Source organism: Dermacentor variabilis, chromosome 7 (assembly GCF_050947875.1).
Source record: "Dermacentor variabilis isolate Ectoservices chromosome 7, ASM5094787v1, whole genome shotgun sequence".
Classification (NCBI taxonomy): domain Eukaryota; kingdom Metazoa; phylum Arthropoda; class Arachnida; order Ixodida; family Ixodidae; genus Dermacentor; species Dermacentor variabilis.
The window spans coordinates 34,131,219-34,156,401 of record NC_134574.1 but is presented as its reverse complement, the minus strand read 5'-3'; the positions used below and the strand labels follow the sequence as shown (position 1 = coordinate 34,156,401).

The following is a 25,183-nucleotide window of genomic DNA, read 5'->3' as shown; positions in this document are numbered from 1 at the left end:
TGAGCCGAGAGCCTTGAATTTTGTGACACTGGAATTTGTTTGGCTTAATGATAGTTATGTTTGGTGGATAAACCAACGTGCTCTTTATTGTACTTGAACGATGGGTAATTGTTGCTTGCCGAGAAGGAGGAAATGCTTCTTTTTAAGCGTGCACAAGATGAAAATAATATTTCTTTTTGAGTTCCAGAAACACCTCCCTCTCTCTTTGCATAATGTTTGTTGAACTTTCCTTTACAGGAAATTCGTCGGGCGTGCGCCGTCGTTAGACTGTGTCACGCTGAAACTCAGCAGTATTGGAAGGTGCGTAGCACACGCTGAGTCTCCGGTTGCATATACCCGCATTTCTTCTATTCTAGGAAGCCCTCAATTCGCCCACGCCGCTTTTATTGCACGACAAGCAGCATAATATGCAATGTACTCAACTGTAGCACGCAACCGCATTTTAGGAGTACTGGATAGGATGATCCATTTTCAGCAATTGTGACCAAGTTCTAGTAACTTTGGCATGGAAATTTAAGGTCCCTGAAATCAGTGTTTTATTACTATGTAGTCGCTGCAGGTGCGATTTTCAAACCAGATGTACGTGGTGTCTAATAATGACAAACATCCTGCGCTTGCAAGGGCTTCCGACACCCACAATAAGGCAAGCACGGCCTTCGAAATTGGAGGATTGCATTCAATTTTGGGATGCTGTGCTCGGAAGCCACATATTTCAGTTTTGGTATGGTACTTAATTGTAGCCTCGATGTCGTCTTTTACTTGATTGTTCACAAATAAGGCGAGCGTTATAATCAATTAAGTGTCGCATATTGTACTGGTGCATTAGTAATCTAAAGCTTACTGCTCCATCTAGAAAAGCGAACACAGTGAGTGGGAGATTTCGAGCAAACTGCCTCGCACTCAAACTGATTCAACAGGGGTTACTATATACTTTGCGTGCATTTCTGTGCTTCCCGTCGAGCGTGTCTGGTGCGCTGTTTTTCTACTGCATATACGAGCATCTGAGCCTGTCGACCCTGCCTCCACGAACTATTTAATTGAAGGAAAGTTTCTGTGACCTAATACTAGAGAGCTTCAGGTAAGGGAACGCATGCGTTGGTGGATGCAAGCTCAATTCTGGGCTCTTCGCGCTCTTTTATTCTCACTTTCAGTTTTCTTTTTTTTTTACACCGAGATTACCCTTGCCCAACGCTTGGGTGCGGCTTGCATCCCCCAACCTGAAGCTATCTGCTCTCTTCGCGGAGACCATGCGTGAAAGAGTATAAAGAATTATACGAGTGGGCACATGTAAGTTCTGAAGCTTCCCCACCACGCGGCGGCGACAACCACAGCGGTCTCAAATTTAATGGTTTGCAGAACGCGCACCTTTCTCCTATCCCAGAGGAGATAATAAGAAAGTGAGGCTTTTTTGTACAGTCAGACAATTTTCGGTGCCGTTATCGGTGGTTTGTGTTACTATGCAGACTACTTTTTATTCGAAACGTCTTGTTGTTATTAGTAAATAAATTTATTTATTTATCAGTCTTATATTCTTAAATGCGGAAGTATTTCTATGCTTACCCAACGAGAGAATCGTCCGTCACGTAACACACAAGGGTGGGCTAGTCCTGGAGGTGATGCAATACTGGGCCGCCTCGCGGTGGCGGTAAAGCATGATTCAAGCACTATGAAGTGTGAAGCGAAAAGTGCGTACATTCTTTGGAATTACGCATATAATTCAGATAAGAGTCCGCAGCAGCGAGCGGCGTTACCTTCGTGCTGCCCGTCGCTTCAACGCGAACGAAGCGGCTAGAATACAGCGCGCAGAAATCTTTCAGCACACGCCGCCCCCTGGACCTTTCGCAGATCGCTTTCAAAATATGCGCCAGTGTGTCGTCTCTCTTCAACGCGAAGCGGCGAGAACACAGCGCTCGAAGCTATCATCAGTCTGCACACTCCGTCTGCATCGCAAATCGCGTTCAAGATACGGTCCGCGCGGCGCGAAGGCGCTAAAGAGTGATCCCAGCTTATAATGATTTGAACGCCATTAGCGCACCTGGCTCTGCCATCTGCATTAGTTCGCTCGCCTCATTAATTCACCTTCTGCTGCTGTCCTCAGAAATTCGTGTTGCATCAGCGTTGTCGTTTATTCCGGTCGTATCAAGTTTCATAACATTGATAATGACACTTGGCTGCGTGGAGATGAGCAAATGGTACAATGCTTACGCATACTTAGACAGCTCCCGGAGGTGTTCTTGCAGCAATAGCTTTTTTTTTGTCGCACTGTGCGGGGTGACATGCTGTGTTCAGTGGTGGTGGTATGGGTGATGGCAATGCGAGGGTGGCGACGCCGATATAGAGAAAGGCGCAATAAAGGGGCAGCAACGCGTGGTGATTGGTCACCCCTGGCAACGACGTCACAGGGTGACGGAAGAACGCTGCTTTGATTGCTTGGCGTAAGCGCTGACTGCGTCAAGCCACGATGGTGGAGTGGAGATAGTAAAGATGCGGCGGTTCGAATGATGCACAAGCGATCGGTCGGGCGCAAAAACGAAGCAGACGCAAAAAAAGAAAAAAATTCATGAACATTCTCATGATAGCATTTGTATTAATTTTACGGGATTATAAAAGCCCGGCTGCCTTCGCAATCTTGGATTCGAATTTCCAGCTGCCACGCTTTAGCCTTGTAGAAAGCATGCTTGAGGGAAGTCACTCAATGATGATGATGATTTGGGACTTTTGTGGCGCAGCAGCCGTGCAGGCTATAATGCGCCAAGAAGACACACAATCGCCGTGGAGTACAACATTACGAGGGAAACTTCTAGAACCTTCAAAGGGCCTGTCCCACTTTTACGATGGCGTATTAAAGAGCCATTTCTAACGTTGTCTTAGTAAGTAGCCTGTACCTTCGCTATAGCGTATGAAGCGTATAAAGTGGGGAAAGAAATGCACAAACTCTTTACTGGATGAGTGCAGCGGAGAAATGGGATGGCTTCTGTCCCGCCTGCCACTCATTATACTTGGCTACGCGCTCGTATTCTCGAGCCAGTTTTCTGCAGCCTCGTAGGCGTTTCCGTGGAAGCTCACGGGAGATCGAGGCGTCAAAAGATTCACCTATGGAGCGCCTGGGTCTGCCATCTCTTGGGAAGTCGTGGTAACCGGTATTCTTTTTGGTAGGAGACGAAATTCTGGGCTTAGACCTAGTAGGCGACAGCTGGCGCGGTGAATGGTGTTTCGACACGCGGAAAATATCCCAGGCTTGACGTAGGGCTGCTGACATGGATCCCAAACACTTACCCAGCATCTCCACCAGTGTCACGATTCACAAGCAACATGAACTTATAAAACATGGCACAACACTTTAAGTATAGGCAAACTGAAAACGATTATGTCGGGTCCTCGTCTTCTCTTCTCCAATGCACGGGATTTTGTCTTTCTCTACATGCCGCATATTGGATGTAGCAATATGAGGCCTTCTGGTGCGCCAGCGGATGGTGGCTGTGGTCCAAAACCCGGTCAGAGTCCAGAGCTGTCAACAGCTATAGGCACATCCCAATGCATTTCAGATGGGTGTTAACAAATCTCTGGAAAGTAATGAAAGATGAGCACTAAGAGTTCAACATGTACCGTACAGAATGAATAAGAGTACCAAGCCTCCATTCCTATGCACCCGTGCTGGTTTTTAGCCAGACGTAACTCGAGGCAGATATCGAAGAATGGACTTCTGGAAATGCAGAGGCCCGAGGAATTCGTCGGCGAGCTTGCAGTGGAATGGCAAGCTGGCCGACGAACGGGCGGGCAGGCGATCCAACTCTTCATCTGATCCGCCCCCCCCCTCCCCTTAATTCCAGCATGGCGCTTTTACCGCCTTCACCAGCGTTTCTCGAACTTTTTCACGGAGTCGTGGTCGCATAGCACGAACAAAGACTGGGAATCTTTTAGACATTTCTCTCATTTTCGGCCGCGGTCATTGAAATGTCTTCCAGGAACGTGGTGGCTGTCGCCCTTCTTTTCTCGCTCTCCTCGCCGTGTGTCGGGTGGGAGAGGGTGTTTCGGCATACTTGAAGCGCGTGGGCGTGAGCTTCTGCGCGCCGGCACGTGTGCGTGTAGTTTGGCCTTAAGAAGCGAGTGCGCTTAGACGCTCGGCGCGTTTTGATTTGGCCTTGCCGAGGCCGCAGTTATAACGCAGGCAAGTTGTTGCGCAGACAAAGAACATGCGCAAAAAGTCGTTTCACCAAAGGGGCTATAATGCTTGCGCATTCCCACGCCTAAGCAGTCTCAGGTGTCCCTGCTGAATTTTTATTTGATACACTCATTTTATATACTCATGACGGGGCGCACCTCTTGTTCATCGGCTGCGCATCACGTATGTAATGACACACGCACTCCTTCAGTCGACCAGAACCGTGGAGCCTCCAGGGGGTCGGAGGAGCGTGCTCGTCTCGCGCCCGGGAGGCCGCATTTCGATTCGCACCCAGACCGATATTTACGAAATATACTTTTGAGAGCCATTATTTACCATGTTTGCAGAAACGTGTCTGAGAAACTTGAAGTCAATATGAGCATTTTTTGACGTGTTTTTATTATTTGTGCCGTCGGCCATTTTCGGCGCCATGTTTCGGTCACGCTGACTACGCTGCCGGATTCTCGCGTAATTGCGCATAGAATGGTTTCACATTATAACACGAGTTCAGTCCATCAGAACGCTGGATCGGATTGGTCAGGAAGACGTGTTACTGAAAAATAATCTCGGCCGGGAAGTGTTTGTTTTGCAGGTGATAATACCAGCGAAGCACACGCCTATGCATTAGGAAAAATTGCACGCTTATGAGTGTTCTTACGTGTCTATATCGCCCCCTCCCTTACGGCTCACAAGATGATGTTTGAGCAAACTAATACACCCATTTCAAAGAGTTATTTTGGTTTGGTATCCTTTCCTGCACTGTGTGTTTTGCCGACATGCCCACTATATTTTATTTTCGCCCCCGACAATATCTTTTATCCTATTACTGCCCTTAACCTTTCAGACATTCACGAAACTAATGCCGAAGCGTTTTCCAAGACGATTGGAAAAGATAAAGGGAGAAAAAGTGCCTCGCAGCCTTGATTCGAAGTATGGACCTGCAAACTGGCAGTCAAAACTGTAACATTGCGACCGCTCCGCTGGCACAAGCAGAACGAATAAAACAGCACTTTCAGGTAGCACCAGAGCTTCTACCTACTCTCGTAGGCCTACGCAACGTTCCTCAGTGCCCGAGTTCAAAAAGAAGCTCGAAAGTTCAACAATTTAAGCTGATACAGCAGTAAGAGGCGAAAGGCTGGAAGGAGAGGAGGAGACGCAGCACTTATGCCTCCGCCCTTTGCGACCCGGGGCGTGCCGCCTCCACAATTAATGCTGTGCTCTTATCGGTAGTGGATTGGCGCACTGTGCCTGCGAATGTTTATTCTGACGAGTACTGCACGAAAGAGCGCAAGGCACACTGCGCATAACACTGCGCCACCACAATGATACACCACCATGCACCTGAAGGCCTTTCTTTGGTAACACGCTGTGATACGCGGGCCATCGGCTGCTGGTCTATGAAACAACACAAATCTCAAACAACTTAAACAAAGCCAGTGGGAGAAAGCGAAAGGCAGGGTGGAAAATGAAGCAAAAAGCTATGTCTTTCCACATCCCCAACTGGGACACCCAGTATATGAAGTAGGAGGCGGACATCCATTCATGCATTGTCAACTGCGAACAAATTAGGTGCTAGAACAATGACTCGGTGCTGACCGCTGGAAATAGTTACTTATCACATTTTACTTGCATAAAATACTGAAGTGCTGAATTTTATTCAATTCCGCATGGTCTATGTTTCATGTAATACACCGTTTTAGCATCCTAAAATAATGAAAAGGTACACGAAGGGCACTTCGATAACCGATGTATCCATTTTAAAAATTCAGGAAGAATTAGGGTGCAGGCATGGTGTTTCGACAGTCAATGCACTCTAGAGTGCGCAATTTTTCTTAGTGTGATAATGCGAGATAATATGATAAACCTATCGCAATCATTCACACTTCGTCAGTTGTCATAGAGACGTCATTCATGTGTTTTGTCGTAAAAACTACCCGGTGACATCATCCACACCTTATTGTCTTATGAACGGTGGCTGATAAAAAACACGAGCGAGCGAGATGAATCCTTAGTAGAGGTGTAGGAATAGTGAATTTTGAAACTGAATCGAATACGAATCAAAAAGTGCCAGAAGAGAATGGAATATAACAGAATATCTATTTTTCGAACAATGAACAACCGTTATCACACTTAGTAGAACACAACCCAGCATTCTTAACGTTAGCAAGTTTTGGTCATTAGATGGTAGGTTATGAAACATTATTTATTGGGCGACTAAATGGAGCACTATGGGCAAACCAGCAGTTTCTTTACATGCTCAGGATGTAGAGGGGGATGTGCAGCGTGTGAAGCCCGGCTATCTAAGTGACGTAGCCAGCTCTATTTCACAATTTCTCATGTTTTAGGTCTATGCCCGCCATGCTATGCTATGCTATACTTTAGTATTCTATGCTATCTTTGACATAATACTAATTTTCTCTTTCTATGCTACTATTATTTCGGCGCAATCGACTTTCTGAAGTATTCTGATAGTATTCTAAAAATATTCGCATTCGAAGACTGAATCGAATAGGAGGCTATTCGATTTGTTGTTGTAACGTTTGGAATATTCGCATATGCCTACTTTAACTGTCTAGTGATGTCGTCGGCATTGTACTGAGTGGAAAAAAATATAGCTATTCAAGCACTAGCATTCAAGCCAGCGAATCGTTGTTGCAATGAATGTGCTTCGTAAAGAGCAACGGCCAATTTCTAAATGGGGGTTTAAAGTGTGTTGGGTTGTATTTTCGTAGTAAGATATACGCTCCAGTGAGTTTCTTTGAACACGTGCCGTAAATGCCCAATTTAATACTTGCTGTTCTTGCGATTTTACAGAACAGGACTGCCTTCAATAAAGCCATGGGGGATTGCATGCTCAAAGCAGGCAGTTACTTCGACGCAGTATACCCGGTGAGAGCATAAGAAAGATGTGTGTCATTGTATACACTTATAGTTTGTTTTCTCCAACAATGCATCGAGATCAGGATGCAGTGTTAGAATTTTTTCAATGCTCTCCAAATCGACTAATTACAATGTGTCCTATGTGGCGCCATGTGCCTAGTTTACATAATTTTATGCTTTATGGTTTCTTTTAGGAAGAACAAAATATGAGCTTGTAATTTATCTTATATTGGTTTCTTCACATGTGAAGTAACAATATCGTAGTGAACTCTGTGAATATCAATATTAATTTCGTACGATCCTTAGACACCGGAGAGCACATTTGGTAGCAAAGTGAAAAGCGGTGGCTGGTGTGGCCATTCCGAACACTGATGTGGTGACGTTTCAAGAGGAAGAAGAGCAAACTGATGGCAACAAATGCTTTCGCCCATCAGGCTTTGCCGTTTTTACACTAAGAAAGCAGGCAGTAGGCGTAACGAAAATTCACTGGCTGCTTCGCAGAGACGTGGCCTTACAAGCCAACTCTCGTTGGTATCCGACCCCATAGCCTCCCCATGACGCTTGCAGAATTCTAGCAATTGTGAAACAAGAGCCTTGTGTCTTTCAACTTTTTGGTGACTATGTAAAGTAAGCGTAACCTAACGTTGGGCGATATAACGTAAAGCTATTCCAATTGGTTTCCATTCTATTTCCACCATTAGCCCTCCCCAATTGGTTAAAACGTTTAGGGGCAATGCCTATAACGCTTGTCTGGCACACGTATTAATGAAAACTCGCGAAACCCCTCTATCTAATAATGGCGCCTCCACAATGCGCATGCATGATTAGGGTGAACAACAGAAAAGAAGGGATCTCGACTCATAGCCTTTTTGGCCGCTAGGGTTCTGTTATTTGTAAAAAGTTTTCGCGCCTCGCCCACATCGCGTGCCTGTCACGCGACGTCAGAAAAAAGCGAAAACCCACTGCATCGAAGTGACGTGTGACTTATACCCCTGTCAAGCGGGCAAGTTCAGTGCACTTATGGAGAGCGTCACTCTGCTTACGTGCGCTTTGCCGAAGCTAAGCGTCGCAAGTGCAGTGTCCCCTGCAGAAGAGTGCTCTCCGGACGGAATGCGTTCACGAAACGCATCTTGCTGGCCGAGTGCGTAGCCTCGCCGCCAGTGGTTTCAATGCTACCAAGCGTAATGCATACAAGAAGTACACAGAAGTTAATTTTAGTTGTTGAACCGCTTTTAACAAATTGATCAGAAGGGAACTCGCTTATGTCCTGTTCTGGCAACATCAAATGCCGCCTCGACGCACGCCGCCATATTGTTGTGGACTGGCTAGGCATTCGTCTGGGCCGACATTCACTTGCAACAATCTTACATTAAAAATATTTTCGTTTCTTGAAGAGAAGAAAAATAAATGAGGTTTCTCTTTATTTCTAATACAACCTTAGACAATCGCTTCACAGAACTTTTCTTTCTCTTCAGTCTACATCTTTATAAAACGCGCTCTTAGTCTCTCGCCATATTTCTTTTAATGGGAGTGTCCTGTGCTTTCCCGTTTCACCACATTGCCTAAAGTGAAGAGCAAGGTCCCGAAATGCACCCAACGTAAGTGCACTTAACTTGCCCACCTGACAGGTATTAAGCGACTTCACGTATTACATAAGATGCTTTAATATGTCCAAGAACACTGAAACAATTTTTGAATAGCGGGACACTTTCGGTTTCCCAAAGGAAATGAAGATAACTTGAGCCAAAGTGCGAAAAAGCACGAGGACACCAGTAGCCAACGAAGACACAGCGCTATTAACAACAGGATTTTTATTGCACAGGCTTAACCCACCTACAACCGTAGTAGTACAACCGGAAGAAGAAAAGGCCACCGTCGCAACATAGATTTTTTTTTTCAGCGAGATCATCCACCGTTGGCCGCTCCGCGATGGGAACTTGTGACACAGATGGGCAAATTACAAGGTTATTGTTTCTAATCATTTCGAGTGCTTCAGTGATCCCCCTAGTAACTTGCTCTGGGTTTCTAGATATCATTTGTGATTTCTCACACGAGTGCTTGAAGCCACAACGCGAGCACTGTGCGGCTAGGTGACTAGTCTTTACCAGATTATTAACATTGTTGCAATGTTCCCGTAAGCGATAATTGAGGCACCTTCAAGTTTCGCCAATTTATTCCTTCCCGCAGTCTAAAGGAATACAGTACATCCCTCCTTGCATGCACGAAGCAAACACTTCTCAGTGTTTTTATTTTGGTTATGGTGCCTGTTTGTGATATTAACGTTCGCACACAAACCACAAAATTTCAAAAGGGCTGAAAGGACGACGTCAACGCCAGCATGATTCCTAATTTTCTTGATATTTTGACATGCAGTACCAACTAGCCCATCAGTCTGTTCTCTTGAATTGAAGATGTCTGCTCGCCGATTTCTCGGGCGCTGGGTCTTTGAAGGGGTAGACGAGCGGGTATTTTTTACGCATGGCAAAAATGATTTTTCAAACGGGACATCAAGCGACTATTAGAATATATTCCAAGTTAAACACCACGCACTCATTTAGCCTGTAGACGCACACGACGTAGTTACGCAAAATAATGTTTGTTCACCTCGTTCTAGTCTTTTATGGTTTCTAGCTTGGCTGCAGCAAGTACTGTACTACTTGACTGACAGTACCTTTCAGTAGCCGAGACCTCAATTTAGCTCGGAACATTACAGAACAAAGTAATGAAAAGGCTGCTTGCACAGCTGATCAGCTGTTGCCACAGTGGCTGTCATCTTGCAGGCCTTTAAAGACAGAAATTGGTTGCGGAATTAACGTTTCTGTTGCTATGGTTTAAACTGTTAGAGAGCTTGAGTATATTTCGAAACATATGCGAACCGCAATTGCGATTGAAAGCCTATAAATCATTTTTCGTTTCAGTAGCACGTAACTGTGCAAAATGCCTTTCTGTCGAAAATGAGAATAAGCGCAGCGGTTCTCGTGCAGCAATGAAAGGTTTAAATTTTTTTCCCGAATATTTTCACTGATTCTCCTACTGGAACCACAGCCAATCGCGCACACTGCAGCGCAAAAGCCAGCAACTAAATGCCTCTTGAAACGCTTGTTCACGTAGTTGTCCCGAACCGTTGGTGATGTGTCACTCTGGGGTGTTGAGGGCTTCACTTTCTCATTTAACGTGGCTGTTGTTGCCATTCCGCACCCGTGTTAGCAGAAAACGTTCCCGAGTCCTTTGGACGTGTAAATGACATGGTGTTGCAAACCCTTCTTCGCATTGGATTCGATTTGGCAGTGCTTCTAGCGTCCCTCTGCAAGGCGCTGCAATCGCTGAGAAGCGACCACAAACTAAGCAAGGTGAAGAAGACCATTCAGGAACTCCGGTGCCACTGTGCTAACTTCTGCCTCTAACGTGGCACGTCGGCGTGCCTTGGCATTGCTCGGACCACTTGGAGACGCTGGCACAAGCATTCTTCACTGGTGATCCACTTCCGCTACCCTATTTGGCCCCATTAAATTTCTCTCCACTTTTACGGATTCCTTGATTTCCATAGTGGCTAAGAAAACATGTCACAGTAGGCCCGAATTACGTTTCCTATATAACGAAACAAAAGGGCCCACCCATTTACGAAAAGAGCGTTTCCTTGAGCTGTTCAGAAACCTTACGTAGTTCAGAAATTTTGGCTCAAGGTTTCTTGAAGGTCGCAAACAACGGGAGCAAAAAGCAATTCCTGGTTAAAGATTCAGTTTTGTTCCGCATACTAATGCATCTTTAATACGTACGCGTCACTTTCACGTGGTTAGCTTTCTCGGTTTTCGGACCTTGCCTGACAGAGAGGCGAAGTGGAGGTGGCCCGAAAGTTATTTGACCAATCGAGGAGGGCTATTGACAGAAATGGAATAGAAATAGTTTGAAATATCTTTGAAATATAGTGCCCATGAAGAAAATGCCGACGTAATTGACCTGCAGGTAAGATTTTCGACGACCAATGGATGTGGGGGCTGCTATCGTTGGACTTTGAATATCACTTGCTTTTATGGGCACAAGTTCGGCTAATGAACAGTTAAAGTTATAACTCAAGGTTTCGCAACTGCTATGCTTTTTTACCGTTACTATAACTTACAGTCTGGTGGAGGTGCTTCGTAGTGTACCGGGCAGCCCTGCAAGCTGTGAGCAAGGCCCAAGCCGTGGAGACAGCCTCAACGTCGCCACCGACCAGCCATGTAGCCCTCTGCTGCAAGAATTACTCTGCTATTAAGGACTTCTACCCAGGAAGACCAGGAAGATAATGATCATGTCAACACCCATAATCAGAGCCGCAGTGTCGCCTGCAGCGATCATACTGCAACAACGTAGTAACAATACTGTAACAACACTGTTGTTACACCAACGATTGTTTGAAAATGCGGATAGCTGGCTAGAGATATACGAAACGATCGAATACGTTTAACAACTGGGACTGCGATGCGAACTCGTGAAATTTCTATTTTTCAAAGGAAGATGCCGCCTGGACTTGGCTGGGAGCTGAGAATCCACGATAACAATGGGGAACTTCTTTCACAGCTGCTTCCTACAGACCTTCTCGATCGTCATGCATAGAGAGGAGGGTTGAGATGCGCACCCGGCAATATAACTTACAAACGTTGACAACGAAACAGAAAGGCGAAGATCTACACTCGGACGAGTTGTGAGACACGATGCGGGCTATTGTGCAAAAAAAAAAACGCGTAAGTTGATCCTTTCGTCGCAGCCTCCAGTACCTTCAATTGCTGACAACATTCGCGAAGAGATCCATCAGTTATTAGGAGCTCCTTAACAAGTGCAGCCACAGCAAGAAGCGATGAGCCTACGCACTGCCACCCACCATCATGTTCCCCCTCCGCACCCGCGTCATTGCGCAGTGAAGCCGTAATTTGGTCGCCGGACTGCGCCTCCAACTAGCCTGCCTGCCAGTCAGCCCGTGCAACTCTCTTGTAAAGAGAAGCACATGGCGCGCCCCCGACTACTTCCTGATCTGCTATCACTGATGTTGAATTCCAATGGTAGATCTAGATCAAGTTTTTCGGCTCTGTATGGAGCAATCCTATTCCAATAGCAGAATGAGAGCGTGAGTTGTGTGTTCCAATGGCCGATTAGGACCAGCCACCGATTCCGGATTGCTCTGTGGAAGAAAAATATTTGCTCCGCCTGAATTACAAGATTTGACCGGAAGTCCGCGTGACGTATTTCTTTCACCCACCTCTAATTCCTGTCATGGTCGCTTGTTTCTGGTCGCGGGCAGCTATGGACTTGGAAAATATGGACGCTACGTCGCGCCATGCGTTTCTGTCGGCTCCGACTCAGACATAAGTCCCAAAGAAGGATAGATTTTTGGGTGAGTTGGTACTGGTGGAGCATGTTGAAGAGGCAGTGCAAGACGACGAAGACAGAAGGCAGGGACACACAGGACAGCGCTGAACTCAGAATTAACTTTATTCAAAGGCATACACAAACTTATGTACTGCAATCCATAGGCAAGTACGCTCCCGTCGATAGCGTCATTATCAGTGCGCAGGCAAAAACGCAAAATCCTGTAATCTAATGCTACACTATGAGGCGGTTTAAAAATTCAATTTCACTGTCACACAAATTTAATGATGGCATGCTTACACAACGCGATCCTTTTTTCCAGATATAGTAGGCCTCAATAATCTCCCTCGTAGTTTGATCTATATGCGTGGAAAGTATTGTGGTGTCTTCATAGATTTGAGTGCATCCATGCGAAGAGCAGTTCCGCGAGACATGTGAGTATGCATTACCCGTTAGCGAGAACCTATGCTTAGACAATCTAATGTTCACGCACAAACCTGTTTGGCCGATATAGACGTGACCACGGCTATATTATGTTATGTGAAAACTGGTACTCAAATGATGTAAACATTTTTCGACTACGGCAAATGAAACATGTTGCTCAAACAGAACAGCTGAACCTGGCGGCAGTGTCGCTCCTGGTGAAAAATTCCGTGCCCTGCGATATTCTAGAAGACTTTACAATAATAATGGATAATGTCGTGCCATTGTGCGTTCAGGCAGATGGTATTACATTTGCCGTGTGCTGTCTTCCACCAGACAGTATCTTGCAGGAGTTTCTCACTTTTCAGAACATCTGTCAGCGCATGCATGCGACAAAAAGCAAAAAGGGGGTCCTTGGTGCCGATTATAATAACAACACGATTGCATGTAATGCTAGACAGCATGACTTATTAAATATGTTTTCGAACGGTTGCATAAATTTTATAGAATTCAGCCCTAGAATCACAATGTCTTTGAAGCTACAAATTCCGCTCCTTCTCATTTAAAAATCGTTGTCTTAAGCGACCGAATTGCACATCATAATCCAACATGTATTTTTTTTATCGAGCGATGATGAAAGAAAGTCCAACAAAAATAAAACTACGGGATATCAGAACACCAATGAACGTGCAATGGCAGCATTTTAAACGGAGTTACAACGATTATGTTGGATGTACTTGAGGAAAATAATGCCAGAAGACCATACAGTATATTTAAAAATTCTTGAATGTTTATGAAGAATCGTCAAAGACAATAAACTCAAGCGGAGATGAGAACGATGTATAACAAGAGAGCTATTAAAGAATATCAAGAAACGAGAAAAGTTGTATGCCAGGTTAACTAAAACTCGTCGAATTGCTGACCCTAAAGAATTTAAAGTTTGTAGGAACAGTCTAATTGAGCAAATAAGGAAGACAAGAGATAACTATTTATCTACGATTTTTTATAGTGTGAAAGAAACTGATAAATACTGCGAAAGAAACTTAATGATTTAATGGAGCGGGCAAACCCACAGAACCTATTGAAATAAATATGTATGCTTGAAGCGCGTTTATTGTTCTGCACAGACACGGTGAATGCGTTTAACGAATACTTGCTGAATACAGAAATACAAACGCAGACGAGACCGCAAACGGCTCTCTGCACGCCTCGAAACTCAAACACAATCTTTTTGCATCCAACTAATGTCGAAGAGGTCTGCTCTGTGTTCATGGCAAGGAAAAACTGGAAAAGCTGTGATTCTGATGACCTGCAGATAAGACCCATCTGATATGCCACACACGATGTAGCCCACATTGTAGTCCATATCTATAATACCTCTATTGCTTAAGGCATCTTTCCATCAAAAATAAAGAGTGCTAAAGTCACGCCACTATACAGAGGACGGACAGCCTCAATATTCAAAATTACCGTCCTATACACTGCAGAAGAGTACGCATTTGGGCTGGTTGGTTCATGATTACTAGCAATAAAAACAGCCCTAAACAACAGGACGAGTGAAGGGACACAGACAATAGCGCTGACTAACAACCAAATTGTCTTTATTCTGCTGACTGAAAGAATAAAGACACTTTGGTTGTTAGTCTGCGCTGTTGTCTGTGTCCCTTCACTCGTGCAGTTGTTTAGCGCTGTTTTTATTGCTCGTACCATCCTATATCAATTTTCCTGCACTTTTATAACGGACCTAAAAAATAGTATTAACTGAATTGTCATCGTTCTGTGAAAAAATATCGCATTATCCTGAAAGCTCTGCTTGTCTTTAATATAAATAAAATCGACGCTCTTAGCATTTATAGACCAGAAAGACAATATAATGCAAAATTTTGAAAGGAAGCTATTGACAATAGCTGTATTTATAGACTTTAGTCAGCCCTTTGATCATATCAACCATATTTGAATATTAACAAAGCTTGAGACGCATGGCATATACGATATACCATACGTATGGTATATAGGATATATCATACGATATACGATATAGAGAGATGGATTTATTTATAGAAAGGCGGAGAGATCGGCCTCAGCTATAACTTGCTCTGGCCTGCTACTCTACACAGGGGAAAAGGGACGGAGAGGAAGAGGGCTGATGAATGATCATGATGGTATGAGGAACAGATGCGTAATACAAGTTCACAGGGTTGTGGCATCTCTAAAACCATGCGTCTAGCCCAGTGGCTTGGAGAAAGCTATAGCGGCACTTGTTTTAGTGCTGCGCGGTTTGAATTAGGCCAGGCAACTAAAGAAATCTCATCTGAAAGCGGCCTCTTGTCGACCTTTGTAATGGAAGAGGCTACTTGCTGTCGTTCTTGCGCGTACACGGGACACATGCTAAATATGTGACCAATTGTTTCTGGTACCTTACTGTATTCACAGTTTAGGCTAGTATCGCTGCAACCTATCAGATGTCTATAACGGTTGGTGAATGCGACACCAATGCGAATCCGGTACACCATGCTCGTTTGGCTTCTTGTGAGTTTGTGAGGCATAGGAAATTTCATTTCTTGGTGTCTGTCATTTGTGTACTCGCTTGTGTTGTCGATCTGGTTGGATCCAGTGTTCCAACGTACGGTTGCGTGTTACGCGACGAAGTAGGGCGTTTGTGTCTGTTCGTGAGAACGGAATACATACTTCAGAAGCAACATTTAAAGCAGTATTAAAGCAAATAAGTTGTCTTCCCCTGCTTTTTAATTTTTGTAAACAATGTTATTCTGATGTACCGGAAGGCAAAATTCATCGTATATGCAGACGATACTAGTGTTTTTATTCTATCGGCATGGAAAAGTAGCATAATAAATAGTCAAATGAGTTTCTGTAGAGCTTATTCACATGGTCCACAGAATATTATCTAACAATATATTTAAATAAGACCAAAGCCACAATTTTTTTCTAGAGACAGACAGATTCCAAAAATTACACTTAGAGATCAACAAAGTGAGCATAGAAATAGTCAATGAAATTGAAGTATTAGGCACGTTCTACTCCAGTACGTTGCAGTGGGATCAACACGTAGAATCTGTGGTACAAAAGCGTAGCCGTATCGTAAGAATGCTAAAGAGAACTAGATATCGTCTGCTAACATCCGTAAAAATATTAATTTGCCAATGACTGTTTCCATCATAGATGAATTGCACACATTTTTTCTGGGGCGAGATGACTGATTCTAATATCAGGAAAACACCTACTGCAGAAGAAGATAATACGTATCATGGCAAACGTACCACATTACAATCTCAATGAGCACCTATTAAAACCCTACAACATGCCCACGATTTACTCCTTATACATATAGTCTATCCTTCGTATATAGCACTAAAACCTAAACTCTGAAAACGGCATATTCAATATCTGCAATTTATTTAATTTATTGTTTGCAGTGAAAATACAGCTACCTATATTACCCGTCATGGGGAATTTCGGACTATACTCTCTTCAGGAACCAACTGTCACTTGCACATGGCCAAAAATAAATTTTGCTCATCCTATTCTTTCTCATAATCATTCCAATATTAATATAGCAGAATTTCTATTTCACCTTTACTTATGCCTAGTGAAGGGCATATAATTTTCACATTTATTTACGTGTGGCCAAATGCACGCAATATTACGGTGCGTAATGCTTGCACTGTTTTTACTTGCCTTTGTAGCATTTCGTTTTTGCACTATTGAAAGCAATCTTGCACTGAATAATTATTGTTCTGTAGCATTTATACGCAACCCTGTTTCTGTATCATGTTTAATGCGCGGCGCGCTGCCACCGTATCACACGGGGGCTCAGGGCACATCAAGCTGCCACAGTGCAGTTTTTATCTTATCCACCACCACGAAGGAAAAAAAAGTTTCACCGATGATTACGATACCCCATAATTCGAATTTTGAGCGCAGCTGTTAAGGTGTCTCGAATTAGCAATATATTATGCCGAAGAATTTGTTTCTGAAGAACAAGCTGCTCTCGGCGGCGGCGCTGAGACTCTGCTCGGACAGCTCGTTTAGCAGCAGCAGCAGACCAAGCGTTTCAACCGATTGCGTCGCTTATTCAGAAAGAAAGCAGACAGACACATGCAACAACAGCGGACGCTCCCACATAGCCCAATGGCCGAATTGACTGTAGTGTACCAAGCGGATGAGATTACGAGCTGAATCATAATTTTGGTTTCGGTTTCTGGCGCGGGAATTGTGAGCGCTAGCTGGCACGCGTTACGCCGACTTTGGTGATCGGCGCGTCATCTTTCTTTTTTTTTTTGCTTCTACTGCTCAGCCACGCGTTTTCTTATTGAGGAGTCATTTTATTATTCAGTAAAAATTATTGCAAACGCTTTTTGCAAGCCTCCACTGAGTCTGTGCCACGAGGAATATCGTAAAGTAGACCATAGCGCATGTAACTGAGGAAATGTTTATTTTGCTCTATATAAATGCTCCTTCCGGTCTTTTCGTGCATACATTCAACGTTGTAGCACCAGGTAAGCAGCAGTAGCTCCCGCATCAAGCTTCTAGGGACGGCATCAGTTGAAAAAAAAAACTAATAAACAAGCATGCGTCATTTTCGTATTTAAACCTTATAGGAATACTGCATATAGAGGCATCACCGAAATAATCGAACGATGCTAAAGTTTTGATGAGCTGCGTAAGGAGAGACTGCACGCGTCGTCCCACTACGCAATCCGTGAAAATTTCATTCTTGGAAACCACACGTACGGGACACGAACACGTACGGACACGTACGGGACACGCGAGGAAGTCGCCCACCGGCTCCCTCTTGTGGCATCTGTTCCCCAGACCCCTACCGCATTGGACAATCCGCTCCGTCGTGTCATTGAGACGCAAGTAGCTGAGGCACTGCCATCCCCGGGGCACCAACACACGTTGCAGCGCCTCGCACTTACCTTGCAGCCGTTATTCGCTCATATCCACGGCCGCCACCAGCGCTAAGCAGCCCCGTCACCAGCTTCTACTCGCTGCCACGACTCGTACGCCCGGTTCACGTACCAGCGTACGCACCTCCCGGACAATTTCACAACCCAAGGCGTACTCCCGATAGCCGCCCTGTCTGCTGCGCCTGCGGTATCGCTGGGTATGTTGGGCGCCACTGTCGCCGCCATGTAGGGTAGTTTCGTGACGTGGCGCTCCGCTTTGAATACACACCTCCACGACTAGAACGTCATATTGACGCTGACGCTTCGGACTCTTATTCACGTCGTGCCACCTTAAGCTAGCGTCCGTCGCCTTCTCCTCGCCTCCGCTCCATTTCCCGCATGCTTCGGCTGCCCAATTCTCCGCCGAGGGAAAACTAACACCCGCATTCCTGAGGCAAGAACTGCGCTGTTGTCGCAATTTTCAAAGACTCATATATTTGGCCCCTAATGAAATTGCAGTATTTTGATATGGTGTCGCGACCAAAGCTCTTGTCGACAGAGGAGCAGCCGTTTCTATTGCAAGTATGCGCACTGTCATGTTAACACATGCCCTTACGGTACAAAGTGCGCGTGCTCATATTTGTATCTGTCCCTATATATGCAACCCCTTGTGTGATAATACACACACTTTGTTCCCTGCCTCCCGACCGTTCACATGGTGTCAGAAGTGGCGCGGCGACACGTTTCGCAAGCCGCGTTCGCCGCTGTTCTTCCCCGCCCCCTCGTCCAGCTGCACCCCTAGTACACTCCAGAGAAAGAAGTATGGCGTCGACGGTTCTACCACCGCCAAAGCCACTGGAAAGTACGGGCGACGCTTACCAGAACTGGATCATCTGGAAAAGTGAGTTTACTCTATTTTCTACGGCGACCGGACTAAGAAAGCAGCCTAAAGAAGTTCAGGCAGCAACATTTCTTGTGACAGTTGGTGAAGAAGCAAGGCGGGTGTTCTATACCTTCAAATTCGCAAATGAGGACGAAAAGCAAGACCTCGATAAGCTCATTGAAAAATTCGAAGCCTACTACAAACCAGCGAAGAATTTAACGTTCGACGAGTTTAGTTTTGGCTCCCGAGATCAACGTGAGGGCGAATCTTTTAACGAGTGGCTGATCGATATCCGAACTCTTGCTCGCTTGTGTGAATTCGGAGAACTGGAGGACAGATTACTGCGCAGTCGAATAATTCTAGGAGTTAGAGACAAGGACCTGCAGCAGAAACTTCTGTCTGAAAATCCGTCGTATGCCAAAACAGTGGAAATATGCCGAGCAAGGGCACAAGCGAAGGAGCACTTTAACGAGATCAGGGAGGCAGAAGTAAGCGCAACCGATGAGGCCACCGTACATGCTGTGAAATCAAAAGCAAGCCTCGGAATTTGCTCAAACTGCTCTTACACACACGGAAAAGCAAAGTGCCCTGCGCAAGGCAAGCGCTGTAACAAGTGTGGCGGCCGAAACCACTTCGCGCGGGCGTGTCGCCAACCAGAAGCGAGACCGAGGGGCCAAGCATGCAAGATAAAACAGGTCGAAATGGCAGAGGACGAGGGCTATTTTCTTCAAACCCTCGAAGTCAATGCAATTGATGGCCACGACCGCTGATCAGCGACTGTCGACATCGCAGGTTCCGCCATACGCTGCAAAATTGATACCGGAGCCAACTGTTGCGTCATGCCCGAAGTGACACTCGGAAACTTAACTACGAAGCCAGCACAAGACAGCTGCTCTACGCTGCGGTCGTTTTTCGGGCACATAGAAAAGGCGACGAAGAAGATCGAGCTTCAGGTCACCAGTACAACGCAGTCTACCACGTGGCTATTCTTTACCGTGAAACAAGCGGTTCCTGTTACATTGAGTGGCAAGGTGGCTTAACGCTTAGGGCTGATTGGCCGCATAAACACCCTAGAGGCCTTGGAAACTAACGAAATAGTGGAGAGATTTCGAGATGTTTTCCAGGGGCTGGGAGAAATCAAAGATGTAGCCGATCACATGGAGCTGAAACCTGAAGCTCGAGGCGTCATCAAGCCAGCGCGACGAATCGCCATCGCCCTTCAGGAGCGCGTCCGAGCTGAGCTAGACCGGATGGAGCGCGACGGCGTCGTTGCTAAGGTAACAGAACCGACTTCCTGGTCTAGTCACATGGTTGCGGTAGTGAAGAAAGAAAACGTACGCATATGCTTGGACCCATCCGACTTGAATAAGGCATTTCTAAGAGAGCACTACCACATGCCGACCTTAGAAGATACCCTACCGCGGCTGCATGGAGCGAAATTCTTTTCTACTCTGGATGCATCGTCAGATGCATCCAGAGTAGAGGATGCATCGGATGCGCATGCCGTTCGGCATTGCTTCCGCACCGGAAATTTTTCAGCGGGTGATGCACCAGGTACTAGAGGGCTTGAGGGGCGTTGACGTCGTTATGGACGACATATTGCTTTGGAGACAGTCACCAGAGCAACACGACAGAAATTTAGTAGCTTTGCTGTCCCGGTGTAGACAACACAACCTGAAGCTCAATAAGAACAAGTGCAATTTCCTGCAGCCCAGAGTCCGCTACATGGGCCATATTCTGACTCCAGAGGGGCTGTGCCTGGACCCGAGCAGAGTCGAAGACATCGTGCAAGTCCCGTAACCATAAAACCGTAAGCAACTGCAAGTTTTCCTCGGCATGATCAACTACGTGGCTCGGTTTGTCCCTAACATATCCACGTTGTCAGCGCCGCTCCGCGAGTTGTCAAAAAAGGAGGTCGCGTGGGTCTGGACAGACCAGCAAGAAAACAGCTTTCGTCAACTTCGAGCGACCCTCACAAAGGCGCCAGTCCTTGCCTACTTTAACCAAGAAAAACCATTGACCTTGTCAGTAGACGCCAGTCAGCATGGCGTAGGAGCCGTTCTTCTATAGGATGGGCAGCCAGTTGCCTACTCATCCCGTTCGCTAACGGAAGCACAGCAGCGCTACGCGCACATCGAGAGGGAAACACTAGCAATTGTTCATGGTTGCACAATATTTCAAGATTATATCTTCGGGCAGTCAGAGGTTACCGTCGAGTCGGATCACAGACCTCTTGAATCTATATTCAAAAAGCCACTTTGTGAATGCCCGCTACGATTGCAGCGCATGAGACTTGTTTTGCAAAGATTCCCAACCAAAATCGCGTTCAAACAAGGCAAGGAGTTATTTCTAGCGGATGTGCTTTCTCGCTTCCCGAGTGCTACGGAACTAACCGACGAGACAGAACAATTTCAAGTCAGCGTTATTTCTTCTCTTCCTGTGTCAGACCAGCAGCTCGAGAGCATTCGGTATGAAACTAACGACGCCAGTATGGCTGAACTGCGCCGTTACTCGAGCACAGAATGGCCGGAAACGAAGAATCATGTGCCGCATGCCCTGCGTCCATACTGGTGTTACCGCTATGAACTGCATGTTGAGAAAAGCCTGCTCCTCAGAAGCAACAAAATAGTCATTCCTCCGGCCAAGCGACCGGAAATTCTGCGTTTGCTACATACCGCACATGGAGGCGAAGAAAAAATAAAGATGAGAGCCAGAGAAGTAATGTTCTGGCCCGGCATGAACGCGGACATCTCGGCTCTAGCTAAGTCATGCGCAGCGTGCGAGAAGTACACGCGCAGGAACACTAGACTGCCTATGTTTAGCCACGAGATACCAGGCCTGCAATGGCAAGTAGTAGGGCTTGATATTTTCCACCACGATGACCAGTCCTACTTAATCCTCGTGGATTTCTACTCCTTCTTTTTCGAGATTCAAAAGCTACGTCATACAACAGCGAAAGCGGTAAACAATGCGTGCATACTCGTCTTCGCGACTCATAGAATCCCGGCAAAGCTGTGCAGTGATAACGGCCCACCTTTCAACAGCGCGTGCTTCCGCTCTTTTGCTGCGCAGCTCGGAATTGCCCACGTAACTTCAAGCCCGTACTATCCTCGTGGTAATGGCATGGCGGAGCGTGCAGTGCAGGAGGCGAAAAAACTGCTAACGAAGTGTCCTTTCGCAACTATGGAATTTTACAGCGCCTTGCTGGAGTGGCGAAACATGCCAAGGGACGAGCAACTGAAGTCGCCCGTTCAAAGGTTGATGGGTCGCCAAACAAAGACGTAGTTGCCGGTTCTTCCCCAGCACCTCGAACCGCAGACTGTGCCACCACAATCCGTTCGCAATCGCCTCCAGGAAATAAGGGAAAAGCAGCGGATCTTCTACAACCGGACGGCCAAGCGTCTACCCCATCTTCGCAGTGGGTCTCCAGTATAAGTGTACGACACCATACGCAGAACCTGGTCGCCAGCTGTGGTTGTAGGCCCTGCAGGCACACCTCGGTCGTACAACCTACTTACAGACAGCGGACAAGAGCTGCGGCGCACCAGGGAGCATCTCAGTTCCAAAGAAATGCAACCTACGTCGGACCCTGAAGCTACATTTTCTGCAGGGTCAGTATCCCAGCCTGACCAGGTGGCGCAGCTACAACCTGAAGACACCCTTCGTAGAAGTAACCGTCTGCGTAGACCGCCACAACGTTACCCCCTGCCAGAGAGACGCAGCATTAGGTCCCTGACATGGGAATTTGTAAATTCTTTGTTCTCATTTTTGTTTTCTCTTCGAAAAGAAGGAAGATGTAAGTATGTGCACTGTCATGTTAACACATGCCCTTACGGTACGAAGTGCGCATGCTCATATTTGTATCTGTCCCTATATATGCAGCCCCTTGTCTGGTACTACACACATTTTGTTCCCTGCCTCCCGACCGTTCACATCTATGATAAGTGAACTAGTGCGCCCCAAACTAAAAAGAAGTGACGATACCAGGTCCTGACCTGTCATTACGGACGGTGCGCTTGCAGCACGTTAAGCCTTTGGTTGTGTGCAACGTTCGTCTTTTGAGTGAAAACGTGCCGTATGTTGTCGAATTTGTCGTCCTCTCGCGTGCCTCGCATGATGTTATCCTAAGTTGGGACTTCCTTTCCCAACATTATGCTGCAGTGTCGACTGCTCTCGCGCACAACTGGCCCGGTATGTGTTCAGTACGATAATCGCATGCCCTACGTGCCCGTCACCACAAGTGGTCGTCACTACCGGCGTCGTCATTTTTCCGTTCTCGGTAGCCTTAGCATCCATCCGCCTTGGCTCTATCGCGGATTGAAGTGCTTTTTTGCGCAGTTTGAAGATGGTGCCCGTCGCCTGAACCTCGTAGTTCCATATGCTTTCTTCTAACTTGCTCATGGTAGCGGTGCAGTTTACGCGGACAATCCCTCTCCCTGCCCTTCAACTTTATTACACGGCGAATGTTTCGTCCATCTGGGCACTTTTCTTGCCCTTTTATCATCCCAAGCATCTTCTGATATTGTGCTATCGCCTCTTGATACAGTCACTTCTTCCAGCGCACCCGCTGAACGTGACTAAGCCATCTTGTTGCGCAGCATAGATGGCGCCCTCAATCATGCCCAGCGCAGCCAATCAATTAAACTACTTCAACGTTTTCGTGCGTCTCATGACCTACATCAACCTTTCTGGGGGCGTACGTCGGCGGTAGTTCACATACTGACACTCGTGACCATGCTCCAGTGTGACAGCGTCCTTACTGGGTATCACCGACCGAACGCCAAGTTATTAGCGACCGCGTCGATTGCGCAAATATGCTGAAACGTGGCGTGATTCGAGAATCACCCGCCGTGGATGCTCAGTGGCTGTGGTGTTGGGCCGCTGATCACGAGGTTGCGGGATCAAATTCCGGCGACGGCGGCCGCATTCCGATGGGGGCCCAAAATGCGAAAACACCGAAAAAACCCGTGTACTTAGCTTTAGGTGCACGTTAAAAAACCCCAGGTGGTAGAAATTTCCCGAGTCCTCCATTACGGCGTGCCTCATAATTAGCGAGTGGTTTAGGCACTTACAACCCTATAATTTAAATAAATTCAATAATCGCGCAGTCCCTTGTCTTCTGCGGTCTTGTTAGTGCATAAAAAGGGTGGTTCGATAAGGTTTTGCGTCGATTACAGCCGACTAAACAAGATTACAGGCAAGGATGTCTATCCGCTACAGCGTATTGAAGAGGCCCTGGATTGCCTTCAAGGTGCAGAATATTTCTCGTCGCTGGACCTGCGCTACGGCTACTGGCAAGTGCCCATGGCAGAATCCGACCACCCAAAAAACGGCTTTTGTCACCTCTGACGTTTTATATGAATTTAATGCGATGCCTTTCTGCGAAACTGCTCTTTCTTTAAGTCTTGGTCCATAATAGCTGGGGCGCCTTGCATAATTCACTCAGTAACCGAAATGAGGCCAAGCCGGTTTCACTCGCAATCAGAATCAACAGCAGACATGCGCAGGTGCGCTTATACTCCACTCAGAGAAAAAGAAAAAAAAAATAGAGAGAGGCTGCAGTTTCGCCGGAAAGGCGAAGGAGTATTAGTGATAGCGAAGTATACGACAATTACACGAAGGAAGATTAAACCACGGAGAGACGCCAAATTCCTGCTCTAAACAGTCTGGTCGCGAGTTTAGGACACACATATTATAGACAAAATTGCCGCCCTTCGCGCTCCTATCAACTCAAACCCCCTTTCACCCAAAGGGCAGAGACGTTCGCGCTCCGTAAACTCTTGCTGGGGCATTATTTATTGATTTGTTTTCACTGAAGACAGGTGCGAACAATGGAGGTAGTCAAGATTAAAGCTGCAATGAGGCAGCTTGAGGTGCCCTTAGTATCTGCGTTACATGGTGGCAATCAGTCGGGCGTTCATCGCGTTTAGGAAAATTTGATTTCATTGGAACGATAATTGAAGAGAATGATTTTGATTTTTATCGTAACTTTGAATAGAAGAACAAATAAATATAACGTTGAGAAGCCAAAATGATGCAGACACTAAATACCATAACATTGCATGCGCTCAACATTACATACTTAGAAGTAGAGGTAAATAAAACAACTGAGTACTTGGCTTACATTCAGAATATTAGGAGAGAGATGGAATAAATGGAGATAGTTGAGGCCATGTTATGTTAAGGGTGTCATTGCCAGCGGCATGAAATGACTTTGGCAGTTTGGGTATTTTGGTTTTTGTAAGTTTCAAGCCGTAATTGGTTATTGAATGAGGTATAGCCCGAAATTCTCGATGACGAGCAGTATAGAGAACGTTGTTGTAGTCAGACTGACGATATAATTAAGTACGCTGCTTTCAAACATTACTTCTGGTAATAGGGACGACGCATATTCTGTCATCATCATCATCATCATCATCAACGTCGTCGTCGTCGTCGGCCTGTTTTATCTCCATTGCAGGACCAGGCCTCTCCCCGCGATCTCCAATTACCCATGTCCAGCGTCAGCCGATTCTAGCTAGCATCCGCGAATTTCCTAATTTCGTCGCGCCACTTAGTCTTGTGCCGTCGTCTACTGCGCTT

General features: G+C 46.1%; 1 protein-coding gene across 2 annotated transcripts in view; it reads left to right on the top strand.

Moving 5' to 3' along the window:
- The window catches only part of LOC142589001 (uncharacterized), a 140,000-nt gene that overhangs the window by 71,558 nt on the left and 43,259 nt on the right, over positions 1-25,183 (top strand). The window contains exons 3-4 of one of the 2 annotated variants that reach the window (XM_075700796.1): positions 238-300; positions 6,977-7,051. In XM_075700796.1, the coding sequence (XP_075556911.1) occupies positions 238-300; positions 6,977-7,051 (138 nt within the window). The remainder of the gene's footprint in view (positions 1-237; positions 301-6,976; positions 7,052-25,183) is intronic. The other variant, XM_075700797.1, reaches the window with a different exon arrangement.